At 31.7% G+C, this 15,174-nt stretch overlaps 2 protein-coding genes across 2 annotated transcripts in view; one reads left to right on the forward strand and one right to left on the reverse strand.

Annotated features, from left to right (window-relative positions):
* Positions 1-13,559, reverse strand: part of LOC108744111 (TATA-binding protein-associated factor 172) — a 22,162-nt gene extending 8,603 nt beyond the window's left edge. Inside the window, exons 1-10 of the mRNA XM_018479719.2 lie at positions 13,262-13,559; positions 12,907-12,952; positions 12,590-12,828; positions 10,776-10,919; positions 10,177-10,352; positions 9,724-9,940; positions 9,492-9,667; positions 8,648-9,436; positions 5,935-7,834; positions 5,108-5,419 (exon numbers count right to left, since the gene is read on the reverse strand). Coding sequence (XP_018335221.1) covers positions 5,108-5,419; positions 5,935-7,834; positions 8,648-9,436; positions 9,492-9,667; positions 9,724-9,940; positions 10,177-10,352; positions 10,776-10,919; positions 12,590-12,828; positions 12,907-12,920 — 3,967 coding nt within the window. The 5' untranslated portion in view covers positions 12,921-12,952; positions 13,262-13,559. The remainder of the gene's footprint in view (positions 1-5,107; positions 5,420-5,934; positions 7,835-8,647; positions 9,437-9,491; positions 9,668-9,723; positions 9,941-10,176; positions 10,353-10,775; positions 10,920-12,589; positions 12,829-12,906; positions 12,953-13,261) is intronic.
* Positions 13,560-13,714: 155 nt separating this feature from the next.
* On the forward strand, positions 13,715-15,050 carry LOC112904246 (nucleolar protein 12). Its single transcript, XM_025973812.1, has 2 exons — positions 13,715-13,835; positions 13,940-15,050. Exons 1-2 carry the CDS (start codon positions 13,747-13,749, stop codon positions 14,538-14,540), a joined length of 690 nt encoding a protein of 229 aa, XP_025829597.1. The 5' UTR covers positions 13,715-13,746; the 3' UTR covers positions 14,541-15,050.
* Positions 15,051-15,174: the final 124 nt, after the last annotated feature.

Below are 15,174 nucleotides of genomic sequence, written 5' to 3' on the forward strand. Positions count from 1 at the left end.
AAAGATGTTGAAACAAAGACATTTACAAAACTACAAACCATTTTTCTAATAGCAGCAATATACCAAGATATATTCTAAAGAATTAAAAAGTTACACTAAATATTATAAAAAATTAGGTATTTCCGGTATGTAGTTAGACTTCATATGCCTATCTATACTGATAAATTTCTATATTTTAAAATCTTTTTAAATAAAATAATTAGGGGCTGCTCGGCTTATAAAACTAACATACTATTTTTCATTATTTAATAAGTAATCTAAAAACTTCGTCAACGTATGGGTATTCTAATGAGTATTTTGAAAATTCCATTTGTAATTCTAGGCAGTATCAGTGACAACAAATTTTACATCTTTCAAGGTTATCAGCTAGAATTATACACAATAATTGTCTATTTAACCTATTTATAAAATAGATAACTAATTAATTTTTAGCATTATTATTTTATAGTCAAGAAAATATATTGCAAACAAGAGCACTTTTTAATAATAAATTTTCATTTAGGTGTTACAAATCAGCATTTATTTCAGCATACGTAAAATCCCCTTGGTTAAAAGATATGAGGTACTAGGTAAATCTATAAAATACTTTATACCTTTACTTATAATTGTAAATATGCTACTATTAGAAAGTTTTTTCTAAAAGTTAAATATATGTATAATTATTGTGTAATTAATGATAGTTTCTTTAATTTTGTAAAGTATGACACGCCTGTTCTTCTAATACGAAAAGTTAAAATGTATGTATACGGCATTGCTTTTAGTATTAATTTCATATGAAGGAGTGTCCAGCAGATTGCATGTTTTCTCTATTGTTAATGAGAAAGCTATACGAGAACAGGTTGAAAAGTTTCTGACTTAAATATGTATATACCTATACCTATAACAGCAAAAAAAAATCATAATCTGCACAAAATCAAAACTTAGCAAGACCCCACACAATTATCGGTTACCATTAACGAATTAGCAGTTGATTACCTCTACTAAGTAACTGTAATTATTTTTATAGAAAGTTGTAAATATTCTAATGTACTCTCGTATGATCACAATGTTAACAGAAGGTCTTTCTACTTAAACATACTGCCCAAATATAGGTGTTTAAACAAATGTTAAATTAAACACGAAAAAGGTTAAATTAACAATCCACACAAGTCACGTACAAGATAAGAATTATGCATTAAGTGAACGTCTAAAAAAGAACGTTCTATAATTTTATATTTATAATTAAAAATTAATTTCAATAAGCAACTAGTACGTTAGTAATAATTTCAATTTGCATATCTCAAAGTGAAATTTAAATAGAATTGTGTTTCCGCATTGCGAACAGTATATTAATTATGTGAAACTAGAGTAAGTAGTGAACGTCAGCAATAAAATCTCTCACCAGAACACAGAAGTGCACTTTTCAATCTACCAAAAAACAAAAAAAAAAAACAAATTCAATATCTCATGAATAAAACTTGAACATTTTCGTTTCAATTAAAGTAGTTATTTATGTTAAATTTTATAACGTGAAATAAAGTTCTACACAATATTTCATATATTTTGTCTCAATTTTCAATACAAATAACAGTCAGACGATCGAAGAAAGTACTTCATTGTTATAACAAGAAAGTATCAATTAAATCATAAACGCAGGTGTGCCGTATAAGAGGTCATTCAAGTATTCGGCAAATTTTTCGAAATTTTATATCTCTCATCCCTTCAACAAGAAAATTGAATCCTCCCTCGTTCCTACGTTTAAGAGTAAAACGTAATAACTTTCAAGTTACCTTTAGTCAGTAAATAATTTTTAATTCAACATCATTGTCATCGCATTTTTTAATAGTTAGAACACTTCACATCCCTAACTATTTGCGAACAGTACTCTAATATCTGCCCTTACTTGTTCCTGTTCCAGCTTCTAATATGTTTAACTAACCCTTCATGTCTCAGAAGTCGTGCTATCACAATATCTCACTTTTTCCTTATTGACTGTCACTATTAAATTGATTGCTTAAAATATATTCATTGCTTCAAAAGTATACAATTTATTTAGGTCATACTATCTTATTGTATAATAATAGATATTACTAAGAGTAGAACAGAGAACGCAATGAAAGTCAATAAGAATAGAGGAGGTAAGTTGGTAGGACACCTTCTCAGTCATGAAAGGCTAATATTAGAGGCAGAAACAGTAGTTGAGAGGAGTAAAGGTAGACCTAGATTAGATTACTGTTCATAAATAGTTATGTATTTGGGATGTTCTAGTTTTAGGAAAATGCGAAGATTAGCTCAGGATAGAAAATAGTGGAGGTGCGTGTCCAACCAGTTTTTAGGATTTACGACCTTATGATGATGATGAAAATATAAATAAACAATTAATTATTTTTTAATTCAGTTTTTTCAACTATTTATTATTCTTATCAGCAAAAATAAAATAAGAATTTAAACAAATCGAAAAATGTAGAAATAAAGCAGTAAGGACATATTTGAAAACGCCCACTCAATAAAAATACAAAAAGTTTAAATTTATTACACTCCTAAGGAATTTAATTAAGCGCAGAGTATGAAAATGCATTTATTCCTGTACGTAACAGGTAACGTAAAAAATTAAAATTTTTGTAATAATCGTGACTTATCACTATTTCTGAAATGGTTAACATTTCTTTCGAGAACTTTTTCCATTTTTTCACTAATTGAAAATATTCTGCCAATTTTTTTTACTTTAGTGTCGTCATATTTTTAATTCAAAACTTATTTGTCTATTAGACAGTTATTACTTCTTTGGTTTATATGCTGAACACCGCCCCCACTCCTTTTTTAATCCGACACAACTAAACGAGTAATACCTACACATCTTAACACGTATTTAACGGACAATAAAAACCTTTTGATAAATAATAAAACAATTAGAAATGGATTGACTACCCAAAAAAAAAACAAATAAATTAATATTCTAAACATCAACTACGTTTATTTAGTTAAAAAAATGAAAAAAAAATCAAACAAGTGCTATTATGTTTCTTTCAATTAAACCAAATTTTTACAGTTAACTAATCACATAATTCTCATGGTACCAATAAATAAATCGCCTTGGGGAGACAAAACGACATTAAGACTTGTAATATTAACATTGGAGTCCATACTGAGTAAATTTCATACCAAAGGTGAAACGTTAGTATTGTTTGCAAAGATTTAAAATTAAATATTTATTGAAACAGCTACTTAAGTATAAGTAATTCTTTCTAATATTTAAAAATAAATCGACTGGGGTTAAACATATTTATGCGTAACATTTGACAATCTGACCTGGTCAAACTAATTACTCTTTGATAAAGATAATAATTATATCCCTGTGCTAAGTCACACACGAATAGATTAAAAAAAATAGTAATGGTCATTACATTAAGCTAAAAATAAACGATAACTAGTAGATAATCCGTGAGAATAAATCTTGGTTTTTGTTAAACAGGGATAAGTAAATGCATTTGAGTTTGTAATAATATACTAAATATGTAATATGTACATGATGACATCAGCAAATAAACCAATCTTCTACAAATGTCAAAAACGACGAAAGGATTTACAAGTGTAGTACAGTTTTATTTTTACGAACCCTGGTACTTGTTTAAGTTCATCATGCAAATATGTGTTTCTGTTAGTTTAACGTTAAAATTAGAATCGTACAATTTAAACGGAGCCAACTAGTATAATACGCAGAAAAATTAACTCGACAAGGGCGTTAATAAATATTACCTACTTTTCTACAATTACTTTCTTGTACGACCAAGCAGCGTGCATAAATTTATTAACCATGAAACTTACCTGTTATATATTAACTTTTTAGCGCTTGTAAATGTTCTAATGTAATAAATCATGGTAGGTAAATGATAAAAATTCACAGTTGTTAAACTTCTTTGTTTCAAAAAATAATAAATAGGCGGACTGTGAATTTTAACTATTTTTTTTTTAATTTTAAAAAATTAAATACAATATTGCAACATATTAGGTACATAGAAGAGTCCCTATACATACCCCTGCCTTTGCTTTGGAAAATAATAAACTTTCAAACAGAGAAAAACTGCATCATAAAACTAGTAAACTGAAACCACCTACATTTCTACGAATAACATACATACATACATACCTACACTTCTTTAACTTGTTTTTCATGTATAATTGCATACATACATATTAATAGATAAAAATTACATCCATAATAACAGATATAGTACGTGTTTATGAGGTCAGCTATTTCTAATGCACTGTCTCTTTAAATAACTTGATAGCAATACGCCCTTTTTGTCTTGTTTTCATGTTATCGTTTGAACGATTTGTGGCATTTGAAATACACTCATAATTTACAAGTTATACAGAAAGACAACAATAACAATTAATGATTAACTATCCCAATGAATCACCCATAATTCTTATAATTCATTTTTAAATATATCTAATAAAGGTACCTAACANGGTTTCTATAATTTTTCATTATATTTTGTGTCAATTCCTTTTTTCCTTATATTTTCAAAAATACAGTATAATTCGCTATAAAAATTAATTTGGCGATACTGTAGTCTAACTATAGAGGGTAAGGAGAACTATCTTATATGGGGGGATTATTGAAAAAGTGTCCATCTATAAGCAGTAAATAACAGTTCAAAAACCCTCCAAAATGGCGCAAGAAAATATAATATTTTTAGTGACTAGAATAGTTAGTAACAGTCCAGTATACCAAAACTCAACTATTTTACGTAGTTCAAAGTAATTTTGTCCTTGTTTATTTTTCTATCTTATTCTTATAACTTTTGGCGCTTTATTTGAAATTTAGCTTGTAGCTACTGTGACGCCACCCTAATTTAATCCAATTTGATGGCCACTTTTTCACTACAAAGATAGTAACTACTTACCTCTTCTCTTCATAACTCTAACAGCTGACTGGTTTGACAGTCATCAACTAATATGGACGCTCAATCAAAGTGACCCAAATGACAAAGTTTTTGCACAATTGTGGCAAAAAATACTATACGCACCTCGGGAAGGAAATCCTTTCTTTGGTATATAATATACACTTACTCAGTTGCTGACTCTTATAAAAATTCTTATATTAATTCAAAATAATTTTTACCTATTAATGTTGGTGGACAAATGACTAGAGAATGTAGCGGAGCACAATCAGGAGCTTTGGTTTCTACGAACTTCTTGTCACGATCATAATGATCGCCTGCGAGAATACAAATTGACTGCAGTGTCTTTCCCAAACCCATATCGTCGCATAAAATTCCATGTAGTTTATATTTATTAAGAAACGCCAGCCAGTTAACACCCGCTTGTTGGTAACTTCTTAACTGCGCTCGAATTGGTACAGGTACTTTGTAATCTGGTATACTCGAAGGGGATAACAACTGCTTCAAGAATGCACGCTCTTTATCTCTTTTACCTTTAAAGACAAATTTAAATTGAGATAGTCAAGTAATTTCAATCTAATAATTGAAGCTTAAATACTTTTCTCAAATATGTCCTCTTTGTGACTAATTTCTTTTATTTTTTTTATAACTTAATCTCTGAGACGGATTATAATAAGCCTAGGAATGCTAGTTGATTCATTCTTAAGGAAGATTGAAATATATGTATGTAATGTGCAAAGTTTATTTAGAGGTTTTTGATAACGTTTGTTAAATAAATACATAATTACAAAACAGTTTCCCGCCTCTTGTAGAAGAAGCATCAGAATTGTGCATTCATTGTATTTTAACAAGCTAAGGTGAAGCGTCTATATCAATAAACAGTTCAGCGAAATTGGGGATGATAAAAGAATTCACATTTTATATCATTTTTTACCCTTTTCCTTCTATTTAATATTTATAAATAGTTCGCTCAGATTCTTACAAGCACAAAATTATTATTCCGATTTTTTAAAGTAGATATGAAACACTAAAAGAGAAAGTTTCTTACCATATAATTCACTGCAACTTAAAGCGGGGGGTTCGGGAACTCCACCATCTAAAGGCATGAGTTGAACGAGAGTGGCAAAGCTATGAGTTCCCATTAGCCTAACGCATTGGTTTTGATCCGACATTCTTCCAAGTAAAGGGACAACTAGGAGTACAACATATGGCACTATGTCAAACTGTAAAGTGTCGACTATGCATGCTATGGCTTCAACAGCACCCTGTCTATCGAAAGTGGAATCTGTAGCTGCCAACATTGGCAGAACTTTGCTAACGACTAGTTCCATGACAGGGACAGAATCCAATTTTGCCAAAACTGCCAGACAGCGAGAAGCCAAATGACGGACAGCTCGGTACGGATGCGATAACAGTACAGACAATCGAGAGAGACTAACTTCCAGTAAGGTCGGTCTTAAACTAACATGCACATGTGATGCTGTTACTTCGAATACCTGTAATGCCCATACAATCTCTTCTGCTTCGGCATCTTTGTCATATTTTTCACTTGGGTTAAATTTTTCAAAATCAACAGTCCGAACAAGCTGACCGACAATTAAATCCCACATTTTTGGCAACTTTTCTGGTAAACTTTCTCCAAAATACTTTACAATTTCTGCTAGAGCAAGTGTGCAACCACGCCGTTGAATTTGGTTAGCTTTTTGCGTTTCATCTTCTTCTTTGAACAATTCTTCAAGAGGTATATCGGTGGCGGCCGGTCGACTTTGTCCTTTACCTGAACTATTAGCCCTTTTAAATGCAGTCCTTTCCGCGTTACGTTGTAAGTTAGTTAAAGTCATAATACCTACATAATTGTTAGAAGAGCGTGCGCTCGAATCATTGACGGTACTACTAGACGAAGACTGAGTACGATAAATGACTGGGGTAAATTCGGGGTCGCAACGAAGGTAGGTGCACAAATTAACGAGGATTTTTTCGTTAGGACACAGATTTCGTTCTCGGCACTGATCCAATAAAAATGTTAGACGTTTGGCAGTTAAATTTTGTAGATACTCATTTTTTTCTTTTCGTATAGATTCCATAAGAGGTTTCACAACGGGCGTTAGTTTTTCCGGTAACGAACGAAACATGATCGTTGCCGCCGAAATGGCCGCCAACGTGCTTATACTTAACATAAACTGGTCACTGCTCGTTTGCGAAACGGCCCCTTGAATGCTCCTACGCCTCTCTTCCAGACTCTCTTGTATCTTTGGTTTAAGTTTCATTGACTGCAACGTTTGTTGCGTTGTGGAACCCGTAATTTGTTGGATATGATCCAATGTAAGCACGGTGTCATTTTCGATACTGATTGGAACTTTGTAGTGTTTCATCATTGCGATAAAGTCTTTCGTTTCTTGTGCGAGGCGAGTGAAACTGACAGCTATCTCGTCAAAATATACGCATTCAGACAAACAAAGGTGTAGCCTTTGTTTTAACAATTCGGGACAGGGATTCGATTCGACGTCCAATTCTGCCCATTCCGCAATCACTAAACCCGCCGTCATACGTTGTAGGGCAGATTTTGAGTTAAGATAAACTAGGAGAACTTTGACATAGCAGTCAATAGGTTTTTCGATATTTTGGCTGTAGTCTATTCCTGGCGCAGGTCGTACGATGTAACAAGAAAGTAGACCCAGCATTCGGGCTGCCATGCATCTCACACGAACCGCATTGTTTTCTCGTATTGAAAATAGAGTCGTTTCGCTGCCTCCGATGTACATTTTAGGCGTTACAACATTATGATCGAAATTATTTAAACCATCTATGATGTTTCTTTTTCGTTTCTCTGATTTTGCAATAATCATTAAGTTAAGATCAAAGGGCATGCGTACTGACTGCATACTAAGACATAACCAGACGCTGATGAGAGGGCACGCGGCATGTAGAAGTTCAACTAAACCAGAATTCTAAAAAAGAGACAATAAAAAATATTCCTTTTTTGCGGATCTATAAGATGGTAGTTGTGTTTCTATTTATTATAAGCTTTTATTCACAATTGCAATGTTTGTATGTTTAGGTCAAATCTTGCAAGCTGAATTAGAATCACTTGCCCTGATTTTACGGAATTGAATTTTTACATGATTTCAGTTTGGATGACAATGCATTTTTATGTTAAGCACGACCTTAATCGACATCCAGGAAAAAAATGACCACAAGTACGAACGTACGTACACACAAATAAACTTTAAGTTCAATCAAAACGATCAATTTGCGGAAAGTGGATAAATTGGATAATGTTAACATCAAAATAAACTTGCGAGGTGTTAAGAAAAAGCTAACAAAAGTGTGAAATGAAGACGCATGTGTTGCACCTGTATCAAGATACATTTAAAAACATAATTATAAGTTTAGACTCTAAATATAATGCACCGTAATATTATTCTAAGTGTATTCCACAAGACGAAAATAGCAAGTATAATGTTCTATTGTTTTGAAATGCATTGTCTCATAAGTAGCTTTTTTTGAATTACGTCAGAATTTTAAATATTAGAGCCGAAAACATAATTAAGCATTTTATATGAACAACAGCTACCAAGAAAATGCAATTAAAATTAGAATGCAAACGAAAATTATAATACTGCAGCACACAACATGTATACATGACAGCGCGACAACTACTGGTCTTGGTCGGTATGATGTCGACAGTATTTCATTGGAATATAGTAATTTCATATATGAACCAATTACTGCATAAAAATTTCTAATAATATTAAACCTACCTTTACTAAACGCTCCCAAACCTTTTCGGCCACCTCCCTAACATCACACTGTGGTTCTACCAGCACCCGTTGAAAGACATGTCTCATGGCGTCCTGCAACAACTGGGCGCTCCACATTAGTTGGCTATCATTTGTGGTTTTTTCCGTAAGAGTGTACAAAGTTTGCAACGTGGCCTTTCTGACAGAAGAAGTACTGTGACTCAAAAATGGCCATAAACGTGGCACAACGTCGCATAGTGGTTGCGGAGGCAATAATTCTTGTACTTTTGAACGACTCAAAATTGCTGCAAGTAACCCCATGAAGCTGTTACAGGCCGCTGCTAATTCATCTTGTTCGGCAAGAAGATCCCAAAGTTTCGCCACAACTGTTGGAAGATGTTGAGGAACCAACTCGATAAGTTTATTTGTAACAGGAATAAGTGCAGACGCGGCAACAGCGCCTACATCATCCACTGGATCCGAGAGCCCAGACAAAATTTTGTCAAACGACTCACTAAATAGCAGCGGCACAATATCTTCTCTTACAGCGACAAGATATTTCAGTCCTAAAAGACCACCATGGCGTGCTTCCCATTCGCTCTGTTCAAGCAATTGCAAAAGAATTCCGAGTGCTGCTTTGCAAGATGTATCGCTCGCTATTTTTAAAACGGTGCAAAGACACTGAGCGCAAGTTTCACGAACTGGAGCCACAACTGAATCAGAAATGAAATCGCCAAACCTATCGAGAGCTAAAACACAGAGAAGCCTAATTGCTATGTCTTCTAACCATATCTGATGTTGCTCTTCCATCTACGAAAAGATAACTTATAAATTTTCTACAATCTTTAAATTTTTAAAAACTGACCTGTTCTTTGGTAAAATAATTGGCTTTTCCTGCACTTCGTCCATGAACTGAAAGGACTTCCCGGAGAGCCGTTGCTGCTCCATGTCTGCTTTCCCAACGACTACTAAACAAATCCTGGCTCAAAAGATCACAGAACCATTCCAGTGGCCAGTCTCCGTCATTGCTATCAACTTCAGCTGAAGAGAAAACAAAAACAGAAATAAAATAATTTAATAATTTTAATAAACCTTACTTGATACACTAAATCCCTGGTGCATTTCTTCTTTTACCCGAAGATCTTCGAATTTGATGCGTTTTTTTTCAGGTTCGTCGCCGTTTGTAGTTGCTGGTTCGTCGTTTGGTTCTCTAGATCTCTGTTTATTTACAGCTTGCCGAGCTTTCCGTTTGGCCCGGTTCATTTCTCTTGAGCTTAAACCAACTTCGCCAAATATCACATCTTTTACTGATTTCTAATAAAAAATAAAATAATAATACCATATTTGTCCGACATATTTTTCTGAGTTCTAGATCTTCTGTAAGATATAAATGTAAGTGAGCAATTAACCCACCAATATCTTGAAGTTAATGACCTAACTTAAAATTATGGACTTAGGATCACTATATATATGTACGTCATTCTTGAAGATCCAGAACTCCTTGTTAACGTTTTTTCACCAACCAAAAAAAAAACAAATTTATTCCTTACTTTATTGTTTTCTTCAGTTTTGATGTGGTTTTCGGATTTTATACAGCTTGCAACGGCGAGATCTTCGTTGGAAAAAATTCCAGAAGTATCTAGACCGATTTTGGTGGCGACATCTAAACCCAATCTAGCATTTAAACACTGCCTTTGTCTTGCCATTTTCTCTTTTAAGTCAGCTCCTATTTTATATAAAACTTCATCAGTATTTAAAAATATTTTTCCCACGTATATTCATAAGTATTAATTAAAGAAAAATAAAATAAGCTTTTTAACGTTGGGTCGTGGAGATTTCAACGAATTCAATAATTAAAGAAAATTTAAAAATTTCGTAGAATGTTCCCTACTTTATATGTAGCAACAAGGTCAGATATGAAGGGCTAATTAGGGACATATTAGTAGCAAAAACAGGAGCAGTTAGATGAGACTACTGTTCACAAACAGTTAGGGATATGGGATGTTCTTGATTTAAGGAAATATGTATACTGACTCAGGAGACTCAGTCTTAGGACTGACATCACCGTAATGATTATGAACATGCAGGATCTATATACGATAACAACGTCTTCATATAAAATGTATCTAAATATTTATGTCTATCTTACCTGTTGAACCATCTTCTTCTACGTCATATTCGGTACCTTCCGAACCCATAAGGTGGGTACTATTCGCAAGCACCTTTTCCATGTCAAAATGACTAAATCGTAGTCTTCCAATAGAAGAAAGAAACTGTGTTTGACCATCGTCATCTGGAATGAAAAAAAATCTCTTTAAGTCTTTGTAGAACTAAATAACAATTTGCTAAATTGCTAAAAGTATCTAAACAACTCATTGTTAACATTTGTATTTGTCATTTTTTCTGAATATTAATACATAAATATGTGATAAAGAAAAGATGTTGAAACAAAGACATTTACAAAACTACAAACCATTTTTCTAATAGCAGCAATATACCAAGATATATTCTAAAGAATTAAAAAGTTACACTAAATATTATAAAAAATTAGGTATTTCCGGTATGTAGTTAGACTTCATATGCCTATCTATACTGATAAATTTCTATATTTTAAAATCTTTTTAAATAAAATAATTAGGGGCTGCTCGGCTTATAAAACTAACATACTATTTTTCATTATTTAATAAGTAATCTAAAAACTTCGTCAACGTATGGGTATTCTAATGAGTATTTTGAAAATTCCATTTGTAATTCTAGGCAGTATCAGTGACAACAAATTTTACATCTTTCAAGGTTATCAGCTAGTGTGACTCAAAAATGGCCATAAACGTGGCACAACGTCGCATAGTGGTTGCGGAGGCAATAATTCTTGTACTTTTGAACGACTCAAAATTGCTGCAAGTAACCCCATGAAGCTGTTACAGGCCGCTGCTAATTCATCTTGTTCGGCAAGAAGATCCCAAAGTTTCGCCACAACTGTTGGAAGATGTTGAGGAACCAACTCGATAAGTTTATTTGTAACAGGAATAAGTGCAGACGCGGCAACAGCGCCTACATNCCATAATAACAGATATAGTACGTGTTTATGAGGTCAGCTATTTCTAATGCACTGTCTCTTTAAATAACTTGATAGCAATACGCCCTTTTTGTCTTGTTTTCATGTTATCGTTTGAACGATTTGTGGCATTTGAAATACACTCATAATTTACAAGTTATACAGAAAGACAACAATAACAATTAATGATTAACTATCCCAATGAATCACCCATAATTCTTATAATTCATTTTTAAATATATCTAATAAAGGTACCTAACATCTAATTTGTAAAAATTATTAAAATAATGTGACTTGACTTGCAAAAAAATTTCATTAACTACAAGCACAAAGCTATAAAAAATATGTGATATTTTAATATTTGTAGTAAGTAGTTGCATATAGGTAAGTTGATTATTGTATTTGCTTTTTTGCTTTATACAAGTTTGTATTATTTAGACTATTTAAACAAAGTTTTCATTATCATTATTATTATATTAAATATAATAAGTTTTTGGAATCATTATGAATTCCCTTAAATAAAAAAAAAATGCAAGAGAATAATTTTAAACAAGTCGGTAAGATAACGAATTACTACAGTATGTAGATTTTAAATGTTACCAAGGATGAAATTGTAGACTCACAATCCACATTAAGAGTATTAACGATAAGTAAAAATTATTTTCCAAATCGAAAATTTTATTTACAACATTTGATAACAATTATCTTTTACTGATTTAGATATTTTATGATAACCTATGCAATTTATCATACCATCCCACTTGCTTTATCGGGCAAATAATTTAAAATTTCCCTTATCTTTCTTTCATTTTAGATTAGATCATAAAAATAATATTAAATAAAATTTAAAGAATAAACTGTTAATGAATTTCACAAAAAATGAACAAGGAATATATGAAAAAACCTACCTGACTTCGGTACTCCTGAAGGATTCCACTCTGGTACATTACTCACTATTGCTCTGACGGCTTCTGCAGCAGCAATTCTTGTATCCCAATTAACTGATCGTAAATAACCAGCGGTTCTTGATAGAAGTGTATTCAATTCATGTGGATGTAACTTTTGCACTTCACCTAACTGTCTTGCTGCAGCTAACCTAGTCACTGAAGAGCTTCCTGTTTCAAGTAGGACAAAAAGCCTGTCTAATCTAAAACCAAAACACAAGCACTTATTGAAGTTGAAGAGAGCAAATACTATCTCTTTCTATGAAGTGCAGAATTCCTACCTGCTTGAAGTCATCTCTCATTTGCAGTAATTACCTATCATAGTAACTGAAAATAAAGAACAACAATTAAAAAAATTTTCATCAAACGTCAATAATTCATGAAAAGCATATGGCCAACATTTGATGCAAAGCATTTTTTATTTCCTTAAATCAAACAATTTAGAAGTAAAATAGAAATAATTAGCATAATGAAAATAATAATTTCAGAGCAAAACATATATTATATAGCTTCCTGACATATATACTTTTACGCAGTTAAATTGATATTAATATGGAGATCCAAATATTTTTTGACTAGATTCCTAACAATTAACTATTGAATAATAGAAATTTAGTGAAGGGCAATTCTACTTACATCGTAAAAGAGCTGTTATGCATTTCGCAGAAACATTTTGTACCTTTGAGGAACAATTTTTGGCTTTTTTTGCTTAAATAATAAAATAAATATCTTTGCATATCCACTTTTCACAGAAGGGAAGTCCATCATTCAAGGTTCAAATTTATACTGACAGCCATACTGCTGATCGGTCCGACTTTAAGCCACGGTTTATTCCTGATTGGTCACAGAATCGTTTGGAGGTACGAAAGGGGTGAAAAATAAATACAACAACTATAATCATAAGTGTATTGTGAATTTTTTAAACAACTTATAAAAAAAATGTTGATACAAATAGTTTACAAAGTAGAAAAAAAGTAACCAAAAGAAGGTAATTTAAATCAAACAAATAATGGAAATATTTATTATAAGCATTATGAAATTTTTATATGATTGCAAATGTGCCATTGACTAAACTTTCGTGGCTTTCGTGATTAGTGTAAAAATAATAATTAATACTCAAAATGTCAAAACCTTCAAAAAATTCTAAATTTAAAAGCCAAAAAAATCGTAACAGTAAAGTTCATTTAGTTTTTGATGAAAATAAACGAAGGTAATATCTGGAAACGTTTTTCTAAACTTTTACATGTATTTTATAGGAACTTCTTGATTGTTTTTCAATATAACCTAAAAAGTTGATAAATGTGATCCTTTTAGAGAATTTTTATGTGGCTTTCGGAAGAGGAAATTACAGCGCAAGCAAAAAGCGCAAGAAGAATTAAAGAAGCAACTTAAAGAAGAAAAGAAACGATTAAAAGCTGAAGCAAAAGAGTGCTATAAAACTCTAGTAAAATCGTATAAACCTGTTCCTGAAGTTGAACATTTACTCTTACAGGAATATGAAGAAGATGAAGTGAATGTTAAAGTTCTTGAATTATCTACTAGTGAAATAGCTAAACATAACAATTGGATTGGACCAAATTGTATAAAGTACGAAGATGAGGAGAATGAACAAAACAATATAGAAACACACTCTGAAGTGTTAGAAGAAATTCCTGGAATGGAATTGCAATCAAAACAGAATCGTGCCACTACTAAGGCTTCTAAAGTAGCATTTAGCTCAGAGAAAGATCTTAAAAAGACTCTAAAAAAGCAAGCAACCAAGAATATTAAAAATAGTAAAGTCTTTCAAAAGAAAGGAAACATTGAAAGGATGAAGCAAAAGAAGAAAGCATTACAACAAAAAAAATTAAAGTTGAAGTTAAATAAAAAGGGAAAACAAGATATTAAAAAAAATAAATTTAAGCACAAAAGGTAACATTTTGTAAAATATTGTATATTCATTAAAGGTTTTTTAGGTTTATTATCGATTCATCTTATTTTCTAACATTTTTTGAGTAATTTAAATAGTTTATTGAGAAATAGATGTGTACATGTTTACTTATCCATTAACGTAGCTACAGCCAAGTATTTATATGTATTTGAGTAACAATCAAAAAAGGTATTATTTTTTCTTATTATTATTATTATTCTTACCAAATGGGCACAGGCTTTTATTTAAACAAGTCTCACACTGAGGCCTAACAGGCAAACAAATTTGCTGACCAAAGCCTACAAGGAGATGATTCACTTCACTCCAAAGATCAAAAGGAAGCCATTTTTCTAATGCTTTTCTGGTTTCTTCTGGAGTTTTTGTGTTAACCCATTTAAGTCTATTAGTAATTCGATGAACATGGGTGTCTACACCTATAGAGGGCAAAATTGTCGTAGGGCATATCAAAAATCAAATGTTTTGCTTATTTTAACAATATAAATATTTAAAATATAATCAAAGCAATTAATTTCAAAAATGAGTTTAAGATTTTAAAGCATGTCTTATCAAATTTTACGAATATCATAATTGTTTCATTATAACTTTATTTTAATTGTTATTGTATTGTACCTACATATAT

Source organism: Agrilus planipennis, unplaced genomic scaffold, assembly GCF_000699045.2.
Source record: "Agrilus planipennis isolate EAB-ADULT unplaced genomic scaffold, Apla_2.0 scaffold18, whole genome shotgun sequence".
Lineage (NCBI taxonomy): Eukaryota > Metazoa > Arthropoda > Insecta > Coleoptera > Buprestidae > Agrilus > Agrilus planipennis.

What these genes read in the sequence shown, in the direction of transcription:
- LOC112904246 (XM_025973812.1), top strand. Translation starts at nt 13,747, where the DNA reads ATGTCAAAACCTTCAAAAAATTCTAAATTTAAAAGCCAAAAAAATCGT. An exon ending in TTTGATGAAAATAAACGAAG is followed by an intron (nt 13,836 to 13,939) that starts GTAATATCTGGA and finishes TGATCCTTTTAG; the next exon opens with AGAATTTTTATGTGGCTTTC.